The sequence below is a fragment of the Saimiri boliviensis genome, chromosome 13 (assembly GCF_048565385.1).
Source record: "Saimiri boliviensis isolate mSaiBol1 chromosome 13, mSaiBol1.pri, whole genome shotgun sequence".
NCBI classification, from domain to species: Eukaryota; Metazoa; Chordata; class Mammalia; order Primates; family Cebidae; genus Saimiri; species Saimiri boliviensis.
Genome location: NC_133461.1, coordinates 102,796,924 through 102,818,354, shown reverse-complemented (window position 1 = coordinate 102,818,354; position 21,431 = coordinate 102,796,924). Strand labels below are relative to the sequence as shown.

Here is a 21,431-nt window from a genome sequence, read left to right as displayed (position 1 = left end):
AAAGGAAAAGGCCAAATTGATCACTTATACTGGCAAAAATACAAACAAGTTGCTTCTCTCTCCCAACTTCTAGTAACACAAGGAGAAACCATATGTCTTCTAGAAAATTGCTAATTAGTACCTAAATTAGAATCCAATTAAGGGATAAGTAATGCCTACTTTGCCAAAAATATTAACCTTCACTAAGCCACATTTTTAAAAACTTAAGTCTATAGATCTGCTTACTTAAAATCACTATACTTTATAGTTCAGCTGTGGAAATGACTACACGAATGTAAGACTGGCTTACCTATTCTGTTTATATAAAGCAAAATTCCAAATATTAAAAATAACTTCAATTATCCACATGGTCAAGTATATTTCAGTAGGCAGAATGTCATTAATGATAGCAATCTTAAATGCTGACAGACTTCTAACTTTTCTCTTTATTTTGCCTTCAAATCATGCCAATAATTTAAATGAAATATACCGTACCTGTTTGATGGGTTCTGCAATTAAACACCCAACTACTCTCTTTTCATCAGATATAAAAAGAAAAGTTTTTATTTTGTTTGGACATTTAGGAACAACTTGCTGGAAGCCCAATTCATTATCAACAAGTTCTTGGACATCTTCTACCTAATGATTTTAAAAACCAAGATAGGTCAATGTTTTAAAAAGTACAATAGAAACTATACATATTTATATACACAAAATATATTACTGTTACTTTATCCTTAAATTTTTATTTCTTAAATTTATACACCTCCAAAATTATTTCACTAATGATGCATGTAGCTGCTACTGTGGAAACAAGGTTTTAAGAACCTATTTTTTTTTTTTAATTATTATTTTTTTGAGACGGGGTTTCGCTCTCGTTACCCAGGCTGGAGTGCAATGGCGCAATCTCGGCTCACCGCAACCTCTGCCTCCTGGGTTCAGGCAATTCTCCTGCCTCAGCCTCCTGAGTAACTGGGATTACAGGCACACGCCACCATGCCCAGCTACTTTTTTGTATTTTTAGTAGAGACGGGGTTTCACCATGTTGACCAGGATGGTCTCGATCTCTTGACCTCGTGATCCACCCGCCTCGGCCTCCCAAAGTGCTGGGATTACAGGCTTGAGCCACCGTGCCCGGCCAAGAACCTATTTTAAAGATCACTTTTAGCATAAATTCAAACACCTAGGAGGATAAAGAATAGGAAGCGTTAAAACAGATTTGTTTTAGCTTTACTCACTGTTCATAGTGGCTCAACATCCAACCTCAGAAACATAGGCCACAATACTATAAGAAATAGACCCTGGGGGCCATTAATTTCTCAACACTGAAAAGCTTAGTTTACCTTTCACAAGGGAAAGATGAACATATGAACATAAAAGATATGCTGTGGAGCCCTATCTGCCTTCTTTAATCCTTTTCCTACAATTCTAAGTTTAGTTTTGTATAAATTTCTATGCAAGTAATCATTAAGCAGGAGCCCAAGCAAATTATCTGTCAGCAAAGGCAGTTCGCACTTCAACACAGGTTAATTTCTTGGGGGTGGGGAAATACAAGAATTAAAAAGACAATGTTCCATACCTTTTTGATAGCAAAGCTTGGATCACGTGGCAGAACCAACACGATTTTCCCATCCCAAAACTCTGCTACTACACGTTCTTTCTTCCAACCCTGCCAAAAGAAAACAAAAAGGTCATAGTTTAATTTGTGAAGAGAAAAAAAAACCAACCTTAAATAATTTGGTGTGGAGAAGACTAAAGCCTAAACAGTAACAGATATAAAAGAAGGTAAGATGAAATCCACTAAAAGTAATGTGGAAAGAGAAATAAAAGATGCCTAAGGCAAGGTACTCGCCCTCAATAAGCTGATACTCTATCTGGAGACATGTACATGCTCTATTATAAAATGAGGTAAAGGGGCTGGGTTCACGCCAGTAATCCCAGCACTTTGGGAGGCCAAAGTGGGCAGATCCACTTGAGGTTGGGAGATCGAGACCAGCAGGCAGGTAGGGAAGGTTTAGAATAAGAAGCCAAATTCCAAGAAAAAGCTAAATAAAAGTCCTTATATGCCTGTCCCTTATGCTTGACAAGACCACAGATGGGTTCAGTGTTACAACTACTTTAATTCCAATCCCAAGCAAGGTGCCTGGGCATGTGGCCCTAGTGTTTGAATGATACTGAAATATTATGGGACTTGAAAAGGGTTTAAAAACCTTGGTAAAATGTCAATGAGTATAATAGGAAGGTGATTACCTGCCTTCAGGCTAAGGCAACTAACTGAATAAGCACAAGTGCAGACAGTGGCAAAAAATCTGACTTAAAGATTAGAGGAAATGAGATTGGAGTATTAGAAATAAATTTAACAAGATCCATGACAAAACTATAAAATATTACTGAAGGATATAAAAGATATGACTCAGATGGAATATTAGAAATAAATTTAACAAGATCCATGACAGTTTGACTACAGTTTCAATAAAAATTCTAATAAGTTTTTTATTTGGGGGGAACTTGATAAGCTCATTTTTTTTTTTTTATTTGAAAGAGTAAATGTGCATAAGAAGTCAAGACATTTTTTACAGGAAAGGATGAAAGAGAACTTACCTAACTAGACATCGAAATACAGTATGAAGCTACATTTGTAAAAGTGTGGCACTGGCACAGGAACAGATGGATGATTGGAAGTGTTCAATAACAAACCCATTTATATGAGAGAACTTGGTATACACTAAAGGTTGCATTGCTAATCAGTGTGGAACATGAACTAGTCAAACAGTACTGTTGGCACACTTTGCAGTCCCTTAGGAAAAATAGAAAGATCCATCTCTAACACTATGTCTTGAAAACTTTCCAATGGATTAAAGATCTAAATATAAAATTTATAGCTATAAAACTGTTTTTTTAAATATAGGAAAAACTTTTTACTAATTTTGGAAATGAGATGATGTTCCTGACTTAAACCCAGAGGTCACAAGTTACCTAAATATTTGGTTTTCTTTGTAGCAATATACACCATAAAAAGGTTAAAAAAAAATCCAAGTAATACTATTTGCTTGTATAGGCAGAAAATATCTCTGAAAGATATATAGATGAACTCATTAATGACAGATACCTGCAGAGAGGGGCTAATGGGGTTTCTGGAAGGGATATGGAGAAACACTTTACTGGATACACTTTTATATCCTGTGAATTTTGAAACACGTGAAAGTATTACTATATCAAAAACATAAATTTAAAACTTACAAAAGGGACAGGGAGAATATATTTGTAACACAGGAATAACATACAAAATATATAAACGATAACATGTTCAGTATGTTTTCACAAAAAAAGAAAGAAATCCGGCTAGGCGCAATGGCTCACACCTGTGATCTCAACACTTTGGGAGGCTGAGGTCGGCGGATCATTAGGTCAGGAGTTAGAGAACAGCTTGGCCAACATGGTGAAACCTGTCTCTACTAAAGATACAAAAATTAGCCGAATGTGGTGGCTCATGACTGTAATCCCAGCTACTAGGGAGGCTGAGGCATGAGAATTGCTTGAACCTGGGAGGCAGAGGTTGCAGGGAGGCAGAGGCTGCAGTGAGCCGAGATAGCGCCACTGCACTCCAGCTTGGGCGATAAAGCAAGACTGAGTCTCAAAAAAAAAAAAAAAAAAAAAAAAAAAATCCAATATAGTATAAACAATACTCTGGCTTCATCAGAGAATGTGGCTTACTCCAGCAGCAGGAACTTAGCACTGGAGAAGGAATGTGTCATATGACAAGGTGAGTAGGAGCCAGATATGAAGAGATCTGCTGGCCACAGTAAAGAGTCGGGTTTTATTCCTAGTACAAAAAAAAGCTGTCCAAATTGAAGCACACAATGTCAGAACTTATGTTTTAGAAAGAATTTTCTGGCTGATAATAGCAATCAGATCAGAGAGGGCAAGAATTTAAATATACACATATACAATTTCTCTAGTATATATTTTATGTGCACATAAATAGGACAGGTTGAGGCCAGATTAAACAGTATCAAATCGCTGGCAGGAACTTTTTCTTTTCAAAAGTAGAATCATACTAGATTTATGTTTTAAAACATTATTTCTGGTAGCATTATGAGAACCCAAAAAGCGAGCTGTATCAATAAACAGGCTAAACATATTATGAAGGTATTAGCTATCGCAATAAAAATAGGGAAAAAGAATTTATCTGAGTAGCAGGTACAATCATAAAGATAGGGCCAATGATAGGATGTGTTTGGACTTGAAAGGTGTTTAATACATGAGTGGGAACTCTCCTCTCAGAAAAAACCTGGAGAAGTCATGGAAAGGTTATTTTTTCTGAAGCTATCTATAAAGAAGACACTATACCAGAAAATGAGATCTCTTTAGGTCTTTAAAGTTTGCATCTCTTGACTGCTCAGCTCTTCTCAGAATGCAGTGCTTACAAAATATGTATCTTACATCGAGATAGTAAGCTTGAGACATCATCCTTAAAAGTTAACTCTTCTGGTCGGGTGGAAAAGAAATGTCTCCTTTAAAGTAGTTTTACTTCTAGAACAAACTGAAAGACTATTTTTCGGCTCACCACATATTTGATTCCTTCCAGAAATCTGTGGTGATGCTGTACATGTTGCATTTCATCTTCAGGGTTGGAGGCAGTATATATCATGCCACAAGACTTACACACAGTAGCCCCAAAATGTTTCTGACCAGCATCCTATAAATGGGGGGTAAAAAAAAAAAAAAAAGCCCATTTAAATATAGAACAGGTAGCTCTAAATTAAGTTCCTATAACCATTCATTCAAATTTCACCTTATTTATTTTTTTCTGCTGACAAGTAAAAAACTAAATGAAAGTCTGGTCACTATATCCTCCTTCCCTCCCCCAGGACAAAATAAAATGAGAAGAGTTCAGGCCAGGAGTGGTGGCTCATGCCTGTAATCCCAGCACTCTGGGAGGCTGAGATGAGTGAATCACTTGAGCCAAGGAGTTCAAGACCAGCCTGGGCAACAAGGTGGGACTCTGTTTGGGGAAGGAAAAAAAGAGAAGATACCTAAAAATGCAACAAATTGATGAGGGAGGCAATTGTTTATTGGAATGGACAGTGTAAAAAACCAGATTCTTTTATTTTTACAAGATTCTTTACTAGACCCATGGTTCTATGAAGGAATAAGATTAAATCATGGAAATTATAGCTAAAATTAAAACTGGAGGTTTTTAATGAAACAAAGACCTCAAAAAGCCTTATTTCAAACATGAAGGGCAAAAACTTTAGGACTTTTATATTAATTATACAATATTTTTCCTTAAGCATCTAGGAATATTAAATTCTTTAATTCTTTTTTTTTTTTTTTTTTGAGATGGAATTTCGCTCTTGTTACCCAGGCTGGAGTGCAATGGCGCGATCTCGGCTCACCGCAACCTCTGCCTCCTGGGTTCAGGCAATTCTCCTGCCTCAGCCTCCTGAGTAGCTGGGATTATAGGCACGCGCCACCATGCCCAGCTAATTTTTTGTATTTTTAGTAGAGACGGGGTTTCACCATGTTGACCAGGTTGGTCTCGATCTCTCGACCTCGTGATCCACCCGCCTCAGCCTCCCAAAGTGCTGGGATTACAGGCTTGAGCCACTGCGCCCGGCCTAAATTCTTTAATTCTTAAAGAATGTTAAAGTTATTTGACCCAAGAGTTAACAAAAAATAAAGTTGGGAAAATCACAGTTTAATTCAAGAATATTCAGTATCACCACCTACAATTCCCATTCTGTCACATAAAACATTCCTTAATGCCACTGAAAATACTAAGTTCTGGGCTGGGTGTGGTGGCTCACACTTGTAATCCCAGCACTTCCGGAGGCCAAGGAGGGTGGATCACAAGGTCAGGAGTTCAAGACCAGCCTGGCCAATATGGCGACACGCCATCTCTACCAAAATTAGCTCAGTGTAGTGGCACATGCCTGTAGTTCCAGCTACTCAGGACGCTGAGGCAGAAGAAACACCTGAACCTGGGAGGCAGAGGTTACAGTGAGCCAAGATTAGGTCACTGAACTCTGGCCTGGGCAACAGAGTGAGACTTCATCTCAAAAACGAAAAGCAAAAAACAAAAAAGAAAACACCGAGTTCTGAATTGTCTAATACAGTAGTTGGCAAGCTTTTTCTGTAAAGGGGTAGGTAGGAGAAGCTTTGTTTTGATTTTACTCACAATGACGAGTTGGTCTTTTGCTTTTTTACTTGTATCTCTGATAATAGCATTTTTCTGAATATTGGTCTGTTTCAAGAAGTTGACAGATCCCACAGAAGAGTGTTCTTCACCAAAAGATCTTGACACAGAAAATTGATAAATATCATATAAATTTACAATGTTTGCGGAATTACAATGGAAATAAAGACGACATTTAAGAGACCATCTTGCAATTTTTAGTGCTAACTGACATTAACTTGATGAGATAATAGGGACAAGAACAAGAAGAAACCTGAGACCCACTCAGAGAGGGTCAGTAATTTACTTAAGGTAAAGTTAACCAGTAAATGGCAGTGTTAACACTCAAATCCTGGTCTTCTGACTCCAAGTCCTAGGGACTTTCTTCTATAGTGTCAGATGCACATTTCGGAAATTGACTTTACATTTAAAAAAAAGTTTTTTTTTTTGTTTTGTTTTTTTATCAAATCTTAGTACCGTATTTACCTATACAGCTATAAAGAAATTCCTGAGCTACTAGAGGAAATAATATTGAACTTCACAGATCCACAGGCAATCAGAGTCATCATATTATAACCTAGCCAACATTTTACTAGAGCAAAGCAGCTACTAAATTTCCCTTTCCTCACACCAAAAGCAGCAACTCACGACTTTGAAATTCTTAAAGGGAAAAAAGAAACATGTTTAGGCTGAGTAGATGTAGTTGAGATAACCTTTAACTATTAGGAAAGAATGTTGAGATCCACTTACAGAGGTTGCAAACTGGAGCCCCTCAGGCCAAATCTAGCTAGCAGGTATGTTTTGGTTGGCCCATATGGTTATTTAACAGTTTGGGTTAGCTACCAATACTTTATAATCTAGAGATTTCACTTAAAAATGTGTATTTCCAATATTAAGAGAGACACTGAGGGGTGGGCACAATGGCTCACACCTGTCATCCCAGCACTTTGGGAGGCCAAGGTGGGCGCATTACCAGGTCAAGAGATCAAGACCATCTTGGCCAACATGGTAAAACCCAAACTCTACTAAAAATACAAAAATTAGTCAGGCATGGTGGCACGCACCTGTAGTCCCAGCTACTTGGGAAGCTGAGGCAGGAAAATCTCTTGAACCTGGGAGGCGGAGGTCGCAGTGAGCCCTGATAGTGCCACTGCACTCCTGCCTGATGACAGCAAGACTCGGTCTCAAAAAAAATAATAAAAATAAAATAAACAGATACTGTTAAGATCACTAAACCTCTATTCCATCAATGAATCTACTAGTCAGAACTTGGAATAGCACATGCCCTTTTAAGTGGGCAATTCTTCAGCTGGCCCTAGTTTTCACCCAGCCTGCTGGTTCTGTAGGTACTAAGTTTGTAACCCTTGCCTTGTAATGAAAAGACCTCGGTTTTCCAGGGACCGAAGGCATAGAAATCCCTAGAAAGTAGAAGCAAATAGGCAAGGGGAAAAAACGAAAAAACGAAAAAACCTAGGTCCCAAAGTAAGAAGTTCAAACAGGAAAAAAAACCTGACAAAATAAAGTTGGGGGGCGGGGGAGAGTGGAAAAAATAAATAAAGCAAACGCTTTATTGCATTAAGCTAAGTCAAGCTGCCTTATTACCATTTGTCTGAAAAGCAGTTTCCAAATTGACTTGACAAATCTTGCTAAGAAATACATTTTACATCATAACTAGTACAGACATAAAACCAAAGTTTCACTAAATATACTTGCTATGTGAGAGATAACACTATTCCATTAAAAATAAATGCTAGATATGACATCCTAAACTGATCTAACAAACTACTAAAGGGCTGCTACCTGCAGTATGAAAAACACCTGTCCAAGTCACTGACCCTTTTCACCTTATGCAGCCTTTGCTAAGTAACTCAGCTCCCCCTGACCCTGCATGTGTGACAGCCATCTCTTTGCTTCCATTTTAGCAATTGTAATACTAAACTATACTTGTTTAAATGTCTACCCTCCTCTAACCATAACCTCCTTGATAGCAAGACCCCATTGATTATCTTCACATCTCTAGGGCTCAGTATAGTTTAAAAGCACATGATAAATATTCTCTAAATGTTCATTGAATGAACCTTAAAAACCAAAAAACAAACGTGAACTAAGCACTTTGAGAATCTGTTATCTACCTGAATAAATTTCAAGAAATTGCTGTTATGTGATGTTAAGGAGTCTACAAAAAGAGCAATTTCATATTATTTAACAAATAACATCCGACTGTCTTTTTTTTTTTTTTTTTTTTGAGATGGAGTCTTGCTCAGTCACCCAGACTGGAGTACAGTGGCACGATCCTGGCTCACTGCAACCTCCGTCTCATGAGTTCAAGCTATTCTCCCATCTCAGCCTCCCGAGTACCTGGGATTACAGGTGAGTCCCATCATGCCCAGCTAATTTTTGTATTTTTAGTAAAGATGAGGTTTCACCAAGTTGGCCAGGCTAGTCTCGAACTTCTGACCTCAGGTGATCCACCAGCCTCGGCCTCCCAAAGTGCTGGGATTATAGGTGTGAGCCACCCTGCCCGGCCTGTCTCTTTATGCTAGACTAAATTAGCATACACTTTTATCAGTTAATTGTGGAAGGTTTCTGCTGTGGTTTGAACAAGTCCCCCAAAGTTCATGTGTGAAAACTTAATCTCCAGTGCAACAAGTTTTGGGAGGTGTTTAGCTCATGATGGCTCCACCTTCATAAAAGGACTAATGTTGATTATTGAAGGATGTGAGACTGCAAACCAAGCTCTCTTGTTCTGTCATGAACACTCTCTTGTTATTCTGCTTTCCGCCATGGGATCATGCAGCAAGAAGGCACCCACCAGATGTGGCTGCTTCATGTTGGACTTCTCAGCCCCTAGAACTGAGAGTCAAATTTCTGTTCATTATAAATTACCTAGTCCATGGTATTCTATGCAGCTCCCATCTTCAATAAAAGGTCATGAAAGATGACAACACAGGCAAGAAATGGGAAGGTGAGAAAACTAGAAACCAACCTTCGAAGAGAAAAGCTGCCCACCCAACCTAATCACTAAGGCAATTTAAGGTGATGTTCTCTGAGAGTAACATAATGTAGCCAGGAAGTTCCATGCTTAATATATGAAGTTATTTATAACCAAATGGGGAGAGAAAGATCAAAGCTAATTAGGAAGAGGATGTTTAGACTCTAAGAAACTACTTTTTCAAAGCTCTGATGGCTCTCATGCTCTCGACCCATCCATGCCTCCCCCATCACAGTCTTTAGCTTTGAATAGGATACTGGTAGCTTCAGCTACACCTTATGGTAATGTTAAGCTGCTGCAAGTTACTTACTCCTGTAGCCAGATCCCTCATCTACAAAATGGGGTAATGGTGCCTACATCATCAAGTTGTAAATGCTTCTTAACTTTTAGCTATGATGAGTATACTTTCACCCAAGGAAGGCAATGTAACATAATGGACATTTGGTTCAGATACAGATTCTAGTCCTGGTCCTAGCACCTAACAGCTGTGTAACTGTGGCTCAATTACAAACAGTTTCTTAGGCTCAAAACAGAATAACAGTATCTACCCTCTAAGTTGTTGTGATAATTGAGATAATAGATATAAAAATACTTATTTTGGGTCAGGTATTATACAATGTTAGCAATGATCATTACTTAAGCCTATGAGGAAGTTTTCCATCTCAAGTTTTTATGATGTCTCTATGAGGGACTGATTTCATTGCTCTGTTCTCAAAATTAGTCTCCTATTCCCTATGGAAGAAAAAAAAACTCCCCAAATTAAGTAGCATGAGACTAAAAGAGAGACCCAAAGGACCTATAATTTATAAGGCTTAGACTTTAAAACAATAACAATTCTCACCTTTTTGAATTGACTGAAGATGCATTGAAGATTGGATAGACAGTGGACTTAGGAGAAACTGGTAAGGAAAAAATTGTGATGTGTATTACTAAATAAAATCAAAGCTTTAATTCATAAGATTTCAAAAGTTAGTAAGACAAAATACTACTCAAAATCAAGACTTAAGAGGCAAAGGTAACTCCATGGAGAAAAAACAGTCAACAAATGGTGCTAGACCATTTAAATGGACCAATTAAACGTCCATATGCAAAAAAGAAAAAAAAAATTACACCTATTCAAATCTTAGGTAAAAGTAACTCAAAATGGATCACAGATGTAAATGTAAAACTATGACCAGGCCTGGTGGCTCATGCCTGTAATCCCAACACTTTAGGTCTAGGAATTCAAGACCACCCTGGGCAACTTACTAAGACCGTGTCTCTACAAAAAAATTAATTGTAATAAAGTAAAAACATAAAACTATAAAACGTCTAAAAAATTAGGAAAAAAACTTCATGAACTTTAAATGTGGTGATAAGTTTTTACATACAACACCAAAACGACAATACATTTTTTTAAAAATTAGGACTTTATCAAAGTAAGATATTTTTCTCTACAAAAAAAAAAAAAAAGAATTAAGAGAATGAAAAGACAAGCCACAGATTGTGGAGAGAAAATATCTGCAATCATATATCTGACCAAGAACTTATACCGAGAATATATAAAGAAATTTTATGGTATATTGATAGTTCAGTGATAAATGAGAATTACTACTGATACACCCAACGACGTAGATGAACCTTAAATGTATTACTAAGCAAAATAAGCCAGACCCCAAAGGATAAATATATGTAAAGTTTTTCTGGAAAAGGTAAAACTATAGAAATAGAAAGCAGATTAATGGTTGCCAGCAGGCTTGGGGAAAGAGTAATTAACAACAAAGTGTAGGCTTAGGGAAATTTTAGGGTGAAGGAACCGTTCTGTATGGTACTGTAATGGCTAATACGTAACTCTATACATTTCATAAATCCCACAGAACTGTAAAAATCACAAAGAATGAACTTCATTTCTTGATTTTTTGCTGGAAAAAAATGAACTTCAATGTCTACCAAATGAGAAAAAAATATGTATAAATATCAACCAGGCTATTGAGGCATCCTAAGATGGAATGCAGACAGTAAGAAATAAATCTAACAATGTTAAAACTGTATAGCATAATAACACTGAAAAAGGTAGTGGGATAAAGAGAAGCTGTCCTAAATAACTTTAGCAAACGATGTTTTGACCAGAAGTAAGGATAAAGACAAAGACTGCACTTAAAATTGCACTCTAGGCCAGGCATGATCGCTCAAGCCTGTAATCCAAGAACTTTGGGAGGCAGAGGCAGGTGGCTCACCTGAGGTCAGGAGTTCGAGACCAGCCTGGCCAACACGGCGAAACCCCTTCTCTACTAAAAATACAAAAAAAATTAGCCAGACATGGTGGCAGGTACCTGTAATCCCAGCTCCAGCTACTTGGAAGGCTGAGGTGGGAGAATCGCTAGAACCCCGGGGGCAGAGGCAGCAGTGAGCCAAGGTCCCGCCACTGCATTCCAGCTTGGGTGGCAAAGCAAGACTCTATCTCCCAGAGGGGGAAAAAAAAAAAAAAAAAAAAAGCACTCTAATTGGTTTATTTCTTACATGGGTATGAATGAACAATTATGAAACTGCTTTACATGTTTACTGGGACAGAACAAACCAGTAAGTAGGTGGATAGTGAACGGTTGGAACTAAGTTTCTCATTGTCTGAGAGGGAAGTTACAGATGAAAAAAAGGATAGGACAGGCTGGGTGCGGTGGCTCACACCTGTAATCCTAGCACTTTGGGAGGCCAAGGCGGGTGGATCATGGGGCCAGGAGATCAAGACCATCCTGGCCAAAAGGGTAAAACCCCATCTCTACCAAAAAACACAAAAATTAGCTGGATGTGGTGGTACGCGCTTGTAGTACCAGCTACTTGGGAGGCTGAGGCAGGGGAATTGCTTGAATCCGGGCGGTGGAGGTTGCAGTGAATCAAGATCGCGCCACTGCGCTCAAAAAAAAAAAAAAAAAAAAAAAAAGAGAGAGAGAGAGAAGAAAAAAAAGGCTAGAATAAACCCTGGAGTGCAGGATTAGAGTTTGAGATATGCAAACAAAGAAACAAGGAAAAGACAGAAAATGTCACAGACCAGAGAAAGCTAAAGACACATAACAATTACATATAATATAGTACCATGGATTGGATACTGGAACAGAAAGAAAACGTTAACAGAGTTAACAGCAATATACCACTATCAATATTTGGTGAACTCCAAATAAAGTCTAGTGTTATGGCCGGGGACAGTGGCTCACACCTAGCACTCTGGGAGGCTGAGACAGGTCGGTCACTTTAGGTCAGGAGTTTGAGACCAGCCTGGCCAACATAGTGAAATTCTACTTCGGCAAAAATACAAAAATTAGCTGGGTATGGTGGCAGACACCTGTAATCCCAGCTACTTGGGAGGCTGAGGCAGGAGACATGCTTGAACCAGGGAGGCAGAGGCTGCAGTGTGTTGTGATCATGCCATTGCACTCCAGCCTGGGCAACACAACCAAAGTCCATCTATACCAATACCAGTTTCTCATTTTGACAAAAGTATTACGGTAACATAAGATGTTAAGAATGGAGAAAACAGGGAAAGAGATACACTGCTATTCTCTGTACTTTAACTTTTCTGTAAATCTAGAATTATGGCAAAATAAACAGCCTATTAAAAGAAAAGACCAAATTTAAAACAGCAATTAATTTGAGGAAAATAGTAAGTTGAGAGTCGGCTAAAAAAACAAACTTCGCACTGGAAAATAATTAGAACTCATCTCCTAGAAACAAGACTAAGGCAGGTGAGGGTCTGATGTGCTGTGGGTAAGTTGTTCAATGCAAGTCCATTTCCTCATCTATAAATAGGCATATCAGAACCTACAGTAGTTGGGATAATTAAATGATGAAGTGTAGTTATTAATAAAATTTTGTTTGTTTTTATGTTACTTTCATTTCTGCCATATCCTTATATCATTTATTTTTACTCACAAATTTTCTTTAAATTAACTTCGACAATGTATTAAAATTTATTTTAAAAGAAAAATTGGTAACTAGTATTAAGTAGATGCCATAGTTTTTCTGACATAGGTTCTATTTTATCAGTTGAGTACAACCTATGAAAACCTAACGCATACTACTTAGCAGCGCCTGATATATACATTCAGCACTCAGTAAATACTAGTTATTAACATCACATCTCAGAATCATAAAAAAAAGAACTAGTCTTATCAGAACAGGAATCTCCGAGGACAAAAAAAAGGGAATCATGGTGAATATGTATCATTAGATCCTCTAAGTATTACTGTTTCAGATCATCTTTTAACTTTTTCTTTTCTTTTTTTTTTTTTTGAGACAGAGTTTCGCTCTTGTTGCCCAGGCTGGAGTGCAATGGCGCGATCTCGGCTCAACGCAACCTCCGCCTCCTGGGTTCAAGCAATTCTCCTGCCTCAGCCTCCTGAGTAGCTGGGGTTACAGGCAAGCGCCACCATGCCTAGCTACTTTTTTGTATTTTTAGTAGAGACGGGGTTTCACCATGTTGACCGGGATGGTCTCGATCTCTCGACCTCGTGATCCACCCACCTCGGCCTCCCAAAGTGCTGGGATTACAGGCTTGAGCCACCGCACCCGGCCCTTAACTTTTTATTTTCTATTAGCTACAGCTTCTCACTTGAGTCAGCAGGTCTAATCCAAGAATTTTAATTTATTTCCACATATGTAGACATAACCAATGAGGTGCCATTATTAAGAATCTGGTTGGTAAAGTGCTAGTGAACCACTTTATGTATCATATTTAGTAAGCTGTTTAATTGAACACTGACAGCATAAATTAGGAATGGGATTTCAGAACTGACAGGAATTTAAAAATTACCTTTTAACTCCTTAGAGATCTCTTCCTTGATCATACAGCTAATTAGCAGTAAGCCTAGACAAAAATCTCCTGGTTTCTGATGCTTAATTTCTATGTCATTTATATGACTTAGGAAGTTCTGCTAACAATTGGGCTTTGATCAAAAATGTACATAATAGTTTTAACTCCTTATTATTTTGGGTGATAGTGTAGGTATGATTTTATAATGAGAATACTCAACTCTAGAGAGCTTCAGTAACTTGGCCACAACCATAGACCAATTAAGCCTAATATTTTGTCTAAAATTTTAATCTAGGATCTCCTTGTTTCCTGCTTTTCAAAACGCAATGCACTGCTTTACTACAGAAAACAGTGTCATAGAGAAACACAAAGATACTAACCACAGGCACAGTACTGAAGAAAGAAAAAGACCTAGAAAATATTTTAAAGGAATTCTATTATTGTATAACATATGTAATAAAGCATTATTTTAAGTAGCTACATTCAAGCAAGTTTTCCCTTACTTGTCTTCTCACCAAGAGAATCCTCTGAAGGAAAAGGCTTATTTTTATCAACTTCATATTCCTTTGAAGAAACTCTGTCACCTGATGAGTTCTGAAAATAAACAGGAAAAAAAAAGTAAACAAATCTGTAATTTTAACTGTTTTCTAGTGAATGAATCCCAGTAGATCTGTTTCTAAAACAAAATATTTGGTTTATTATGAATTACATTTCACGTGATTTTAAATCAATTTTCAAATGATTTTTACAAAAATTTCCCCTGTATTCACTAAGTGTACATCATCTTTTAAAAGCCAGAGTACAAATACTGTAATCTGTCATCCTCTCAAAAATGTATACTTCCTGATAAAGATGGTAGAATGATTATAGACCATCACTTTCATAATGAAATGAACAATAAACATTAGTAAAAATGGCAAAAACTTCCCCAGCAGCCACCAAACTGCTGGGGAAAGGGACCACTTTTTGACACAAACTCTAAAACGAGCAAGGAAAGAATAACTTTCTGGAAGTCACTGGAGAGCAGCAGGAATGTGGGAAAAGCAAAGTAAAAAAATCATGACGGATTTCCCTCATATCAATTTGGGAATTACTAGGGAATATACAGTTTGGGGAAAAAGCAAAAAACTCTTAGTTAAAGCAGAACTTCTACTCAAGACCATACTATCCCAGCAGAGGTAGGATAACCCATCCGTTTTCACACTTCTCAGGGCTCCATGAGCTGAGGAAAGGGTATCCTCATAAAAATCAGATTCACCTTTAGCCAGCAAAGATGAATCCTAGACATGGTTACTTCGCAAAATCCTGAAAGCATAGCCCAGTTCTACAAACTTAAGATGCACAAAAGCCCAGCTTCCCATATTACTGAAAAGTATCTCAATACCAATCCCATAAAGTGAAAATAAGAGAATGAAAAGAAGACAGAAAAGGATGTTACAGAGAATTCATCAAGTCAGCATACCAAGGCTATACTAAACAGTAAGAATAATCATCAGGAGATGCATGGGGCAACTACAGACCCCTCCTTTGTTTTGCCGGATTGAGACAATGTTAGCTTGAGTTATGCCCCAAACTTTCAAAAAAACTTAATTTTCATACAGTCAAATGTACAGGTATAAAGCAGTTTAATAAATTTTGATAAACCTTACCTTTGTAATCAAAATCCCCATCAAGACACAGAAGTGTTTCGTTGATATGAACAAAAAATTAGTAAAATTAGACTGTCATGGCTTAGGCAGCAAGAACATATCTCATTTAATATACTTGGCTGTACTTGATAAACAAGAAAAAAATTAACAAAAAACACAGTGAGAACTAAAAACTGAAATGCCTTACAAGGGCAGCAGGTAAGCAAAATTATCAAAACTAAAGTGATCTAAATACATATATATACACTGACTTAGTGAGAGAAATGAAGAGCCGTATTTGTCAAACAGCATGATACTCAGCCTGATATTCAGCTGACTGTTGCCAGGTAGAAATGAAGACTCAGCTTTCAATATTTCAGGAGATACCAAAAATGTTTTTGTTGTATTTTTTAAAATTTTTGGCCCTAATTTTTAAAATATGTAGGCCTAAAAAAACATTTATGGGTGAGATTTGGTTTCCTAGTCACCAATTTATCTTTGCCACTGAGGTTTGAAATTTAGGTGATTACCAGAGGTATGAACTGGGGTTGAATATCAGAGAAGCTGGTGAGGAGGATAATGATGAAAGTGGGTTAGGAAAGAAATGACTATAAGCCTGTCACTTCTCCAGCTACAAGGGTCATGATGAATGTAAACAAGCCACTATAGACATGCAAGCCTTGACTTGGGAGACCTTTCTTTTTTTTTTTTTTTTTTTTTTTTTTTTTTGAGACAGAGTTTCGCTCTTGTTACCCAGGCTGGAGTGCAATGGCGCCATCTCGGCTCACCGCAACCTCCGCCTCCTGGGTTCAGGCAATTCTCCTGCCTCAGCCTCCTGAGTAGCTGGGATTACAGGCACGCGCCACCACGCCCAGCTAATTTTTTGTATTTTTAGTAGAGACGGGGTTTCACCATGTTGACCAGGATGGTCTCGATCTCTTGACCTCGTGATCCACCCGCCTCGGCCTCCCAAAGTGCTGGGATTACAGGCTTGAGCCACCGCGCCCGGCGGGAGACCTTTCTTAAGGTAGCTTCAGTGGCTTTCTGCCCCTAGCTGCCCCACAAAACCCAACTTTTTTTTTTTTTTTTTTTTTTGATGAAGATTATAGACAGGAGGTCAGCAACAGAAGTTCTAGACCAGCATGGTCTAATACAGTAGCCACCAGCTGCATGTATCTACTGAGAACTTAAAATGCAGCTGGGATAGGTGCTGTGGCTCATACCATAATCCCAGCAATTTGGGAGAGTGAGGCAGGTGAATTACTACATCCCAGTAGTTTGAGATCAGCCTGGCCAGTATGGCGAAACCCCAGTCTCTACAAAAAATATAAGAATTAGCCGGGTGAGGTAGTGTGTACCTATAGTACCAGCTACTTGGGAGGCGGAGGCAGAAGGATCCCTTGAGCTCAGAAGGTTAAAGCTGTAGTGAGCTGGGTCACGAAGACCGACCCTGTCTCAATAAAAAAGAAAATAAATAAATGAATAAACTACCTATAATAAGTAAACACTATGCTATCTGGCTTTATAAAAGCAGTTCAGAAAATAAAATTGTACTCAATTATTACATTTATACTGGTTTTGTTATATAACCATTTTTAAAACAACATATTTAGCTTTCTTTACCTTTATTAATTTCTCTTGATTTTTACTGCTTACATTCAGTAGCTCAATGTTCAATTTCTCTTCTAGGAACAAGCACTTTGGCACTTGCCTTGTCTCAAGCGCTTTTTTTTCACTGACAGTCTCTACATCAGAATCTTCAATCAATTCTGATTTATTCTTTCCGGTGAGTCCCATTGATGGCTCATTTTCCGAGGACCACTTTCTAAGAGAGGATTTTTTTCTACTAACAAAAAATGCTGCTCCACCCTGAAGTGTAACTTGTGGTTTTATTTTTTGGCTTAGAACCCGAGGAGCATTGGGATTATTTTCAGCCGAGTAACAATTATTCTCTTTCTCCCCAACTGGCTTACAGACTACTCTATTTTGCTTGGAATTTTTAGGATTCCTTGATACAGGCTTGATGTGCCTATACCTTGGTTGATACTTAGCAGTTAAACTCTTCTGTGGCTTTTTGTTGTTCTTCTTGGGGCAGACTGGTTTTCCCTGCATTTTTTCTGTCACGATGGGAAAAGATTTATCTTCAACATGATTTTTTAGGTAAGTAGATCTACTCTCTTTTATCAGCTTCCTCTCCAGCGGGTTGAGGTACCACTTATTTTGGTTGTAAAAAGATACAGTGGACACAGCAGATTTAAATGGTGAGCCTTGATTTGCTGATGGCCGTCTATTTATTTCAGATGTTTTGAATGCACTTAAAACAAAAGGCCCTTGTTGAGAAGAAAGCAGGTTCTCTTCATTTGTATCACTGTTTTAATAAAAAACAATGCTTTTTATTAGGTGATGGAAACAGATTTTCAGTGAAGAGCAAAAGGCTATTAAAAGTCCATTGATAAGATTATTTTGCATCAGAATTTACGTAAGTTTACTACCAAGTAATAATCTCTACTTATAGGTCATATTAAAGACAACACATGCCCGCCCAACATACATACAATTTTCTATTAGTTTAACAGAATTCTCAAATTCTATCAAGTAAAACATTCAAATATCTTCCCAAAAAGCCCAATGTTCATGAAAACAAATACCACATTCAAGGAAGCTCTGACAGACATATATATGCAAATGTGTTTTAATTTTTTTAAGATGGAAGTCTCACTCCATCATTCAGGCTGGAGTACAACAGTGTGGTCTCGGCTCACTGCAACCTCTGCCTCCCCAGGTTCAAGCTATTCTCTCGCCCTCAGCCTCCCGAGGAGCTGGGACCACAGGCACATGACACCACACCCGGCTAATTTTTGTATTTTTAGTACAGACAGGATTTCACTATGTAGGCCAGGCTGGTCTCAAATTCCCAACCTCGTGATCCAACCACCTTCACCTCCCAAAGTGCTGGGATTACAGGCGTGAGGCACCCCGTCCAGCTGCGTGTTTCAAAATCTATTTCTCTGTGTCATATATAAATTATGGCTCATTTATTTTGCTCTATTGGCCACACAGCTGTAATAATTGTCTGTAATAAACTGACCCCTTGAAGCTTTTCCTGGGTAGAATAATATCCGAGTGCACAGACTTTCTAGAATTGTTTACAGACAAGCATCTACTGTGTCCAAAACACTGTACACTATTATAGGGGAATAAAAAGGAACAAGGCAATAACCGATCTAGTATACTTCCTAGCCACAGAAAATAGCTTTCTTCAATGTGCTGCTTTTGTCAAAAGAAAAAACTTTGATTCCCTTGAAAAGGACTAATTCATTATGAAAACTTAATGTATTTCCAAACTAGAATTCGAATATAGGTTATCACTGTAGCCACAAGAAGTAGGCTAGTGGAAGAAAAAAAATTTTATAAAATAAAAGAGAAACAAAGACAGTGGATTTTTCTTTAAGAATTTCTATTCATAGGCCGAGATTCATTCACCTGTCACAGTTCAAAAAATCCTGCTTCCTCTTCCTTGAAGTCAGAGCTGCCATCTTCTTTATTGAATTCCTAAAAGAAGTGACAATTTTTACAACCAAATTCACCAAAGCACATCGCTTTATCAAAATTACACTTTCAAAGTCTGAAAAGTTTCCAGATGGGCGATGGTCTATACAGATCCAGGAAAAGGCTTTTTTTAAAAAAGCAACTTTCTCTAATAAAAATTTAAACCGTGTTTTAAGAAGGGAGAGAGGAAACACTGGGCAAATAAGAACAGAAAATAAAAGTAGGGATCCCATCTATGTTTCAGGCTGGAAAATCACCCCAGCATGGGGGAAATAGTTTGTGGCCTCTTTCAGGGCAGGCTTTCCCCTTGAACGAGTCTAATTCACCCCAGGTGAACCGACACCGCCCTCCTCCCACCCCTCCCGGGTTGCACGCGCTCGTCCTCGGCCGGCATGGCACCCGTGTTTCCCTACTAGTCCACTGAAGTCATTTTCTTCTTGTTTCTCCATCTCCACAGCCTGAGCGTTCGCTGAAGGCAGAGACCGTTTGTAACTTTTCCTCAGAGCCCACCAAGAAAAGCTCCGCCATTGTCCCAGCTGAGGAGCCCGGAGCACGCCGTCTGCTTCCCTTTTTTATGAAAAACCTCTTAAAAGCCGGGCGCGGTGGCTCATGCCTGTAATCCCAGCGCTTTGGGAGGCCGAGGCGGGTGGATCACGAGGTCAAGAGATCGAGACCATCCTGGTCAACATGGTGAAACCCCATCTCTACTAAAAATACAAAAAAAAATAGCTGGGCATGGTGGCGCGTGCCTGTAAACCCAGCCACTCAGGAGGCTGAGGCAGGAGAATTGCCTGAACCCAGGAGGCGGAGGTGGCGGTGAGCCGAGATCGCGCCATTGCACACCAGCCTGGGTAACGAGAGCGAAACTCCGTCTCAAAAAAAAAAAAAAAAAAGACTAAACAAAAAACCAAACCTCTTAAAAGTCACGGGGCTGCTGAAAACAAACGCAAGGCTACCCGAGCAGGCGGCTGTGGGGCTCGTCAGAGCTCATTTCCTTCCCCTTCCCTGGGACCAGGGAAACCCCCCCGACAGCGGCACACACGCCTTATTTCAAAGCTATGACGAAAAGAACACACGGAAATTCAGGTCGAGCTGCAACTTAAGCAAGGACCCTTCTGGGGCGAAGCGAGGAAAGGCAGGAGAGGAAAGCGTCCCGACCCTAAACCCTGTCAGCGAAAAAACCACACACCGGAAACAAGGAAACGCCGCGCCTCTGAGCGCGGAGAACGCGTCAGTGGCTTCTTCGCTCTTGGGCCCGCGGACCTGCAGAGCGCGGAGCAAAAGCTCTTTTCCCTTGAGATTCGCCCCCACGTTCCACAGGGTCTCCCGCCCGCCTCAGCCTTCCACAGCCTCGCCTCGGCCTACTGAGGTTATATTACCTGCGCCGCAGATATGTGCAAGCGCTCCTCAGCCGAGCCAGCCGCTCTATGAGCGTCTTCAAATTACCGCGCGCCAGGGTAGGCGGAAGTCGCTGCGTTCCGATTGGCCACGGCTCAGCGCTTCCAGGGGCTGGTTCGATGATTGGTGGAGCACCAGCTCTTACCCCGCCCACCTGGGCTGTTTCCAAGATTCTCGCGCCTTGGGGCGGTGAAAAGTTCTGAGGGAAACCACGCCTCCCACAATCCCCGGCAACAGCGCCGGGATCCGTTCCCGGGGCCTTGTTTAGGTGCATTCTGGGAATCGTAGTTCTCGGCACCGTTGAAGTCGCGATACATTCTGGGGTCACTTGGGGTAAGAAGTTTTTGTAAAAATGGCCTCTCCAAGATTCTTGATGCACTTACTTTTCACATTTGAAGCTTGATTGTTAGTTTCACTTTTTTTTATTAGTAACTTCAGGTTTCTATTCACTATTTTATTTTTCAAATTAAAATATAAATCAACACCTGCTGTGTGCCAGGCATTCTTGGATGTTTTACCTGTTTTGTTTCATTTACTCCTGACCACAATCTGTAAGGTAAGGTATTAATATCTATTCACATTACCATTTTTACAAATAATACAACTGAGAGCCTCAAAACAATTACTGTTTATAGAATAGAGCTAAATTCTTACTTTGGAAAACCAGAAAGTTCCCAAAACAGTTATTGTTAGCTGTTGTTATTTGTGTCACCAGTTCCTGGTACAGTGTCTCTGGCACATGTTTAGTTTCAAATAAATTTAGGGTTTTTTTTTTTTTTTTTTCAAATTTAATTTTCACAAATTTGCATGTCATTCTTGAGCAGAGACCATGTCAATGTTCTCTGTATCATTCCAATTTTAGTATATGTGTTGTCAAAGCGAGTACCTAAATAAATTTCGTTAAGTGACACAATTTCATAGAAT

General features: G+C 39.0%; 1 protein-coding gene and 1 non-coding gene across 5 annotated transcripts in view; both read right to left on the bottom strand.

Moving 5' to 3' along the window:
* ESCO2 (establishment of sister chromatid cohesion N-acetyltransferase 2) overlaps positions 1 to 20,588 on the bottom strand; it is a 47,961-nt gene extending 27,373 nt beyond the window's left edge. For 2 of the 4 annotated variants that reach the window (XR_012513281.1, XM_074384094.1), the window contains exons 1-9: positions 20,489 to 20,588; positions 19,044 to 19,112; positions 17,184 to 17,928; positions 14,436 to 14,526; positions 9,991 to 10,048; positions 6,161 to 6,278; positions 4,547 to 4,678; positions 1,559 to 1,648; positions 475 to 618 (exon numbers count right to left, since the gene is read on the bottom strand). Coding sequence is in view for 3 of the 4 variants with exons in the window: in XM_074384094.1 (XP_074240195.1) it covers positions 475 to 618; positions 1,559 to 1,648; positions 4,547 to 4,678; positions 6,161 to 6,278; positions 9,991 to 10,048; positions 14,436 to 14,526; positions 17,184 to 17,928; positions 19,044 to 19,096 (1,431 nt within the window). In the remaining variant the exon portion in view is untranslated. Of the gene's footprint in view, positions 1 to 474; positions 619 to 1,558; positions 1,649 to 4,546; positions 4,679 to 6,160; positions 6,279 to 9,990; positions 10,049 to 14,435; positions 14,527 to 17,183; positions 17,929 to 19,043; positions 19,113 to 19,522; positions 20,256 to 20,488 lie in introns of those variants that run through there. The other 2 variants (XM_074384095.1, XM_074384096.1) reach the window with 2 other exon arrangements.
* A 703-nt stretch (positions 20,589 to 21,291) lies between these two features.
* On the bottom strand, positions 21,292 to 21,393 carry LOC120360649 (U6 spliceosomal RNA). Its single transcript, XR_005577098.1, has one exon. It is a non-coding gene; the product is annotated as a U6 spliceosomal RNA (small nuclear RNA).
* Positions 21,394 to 21,431: the final 38 nt, after the last annotated feature.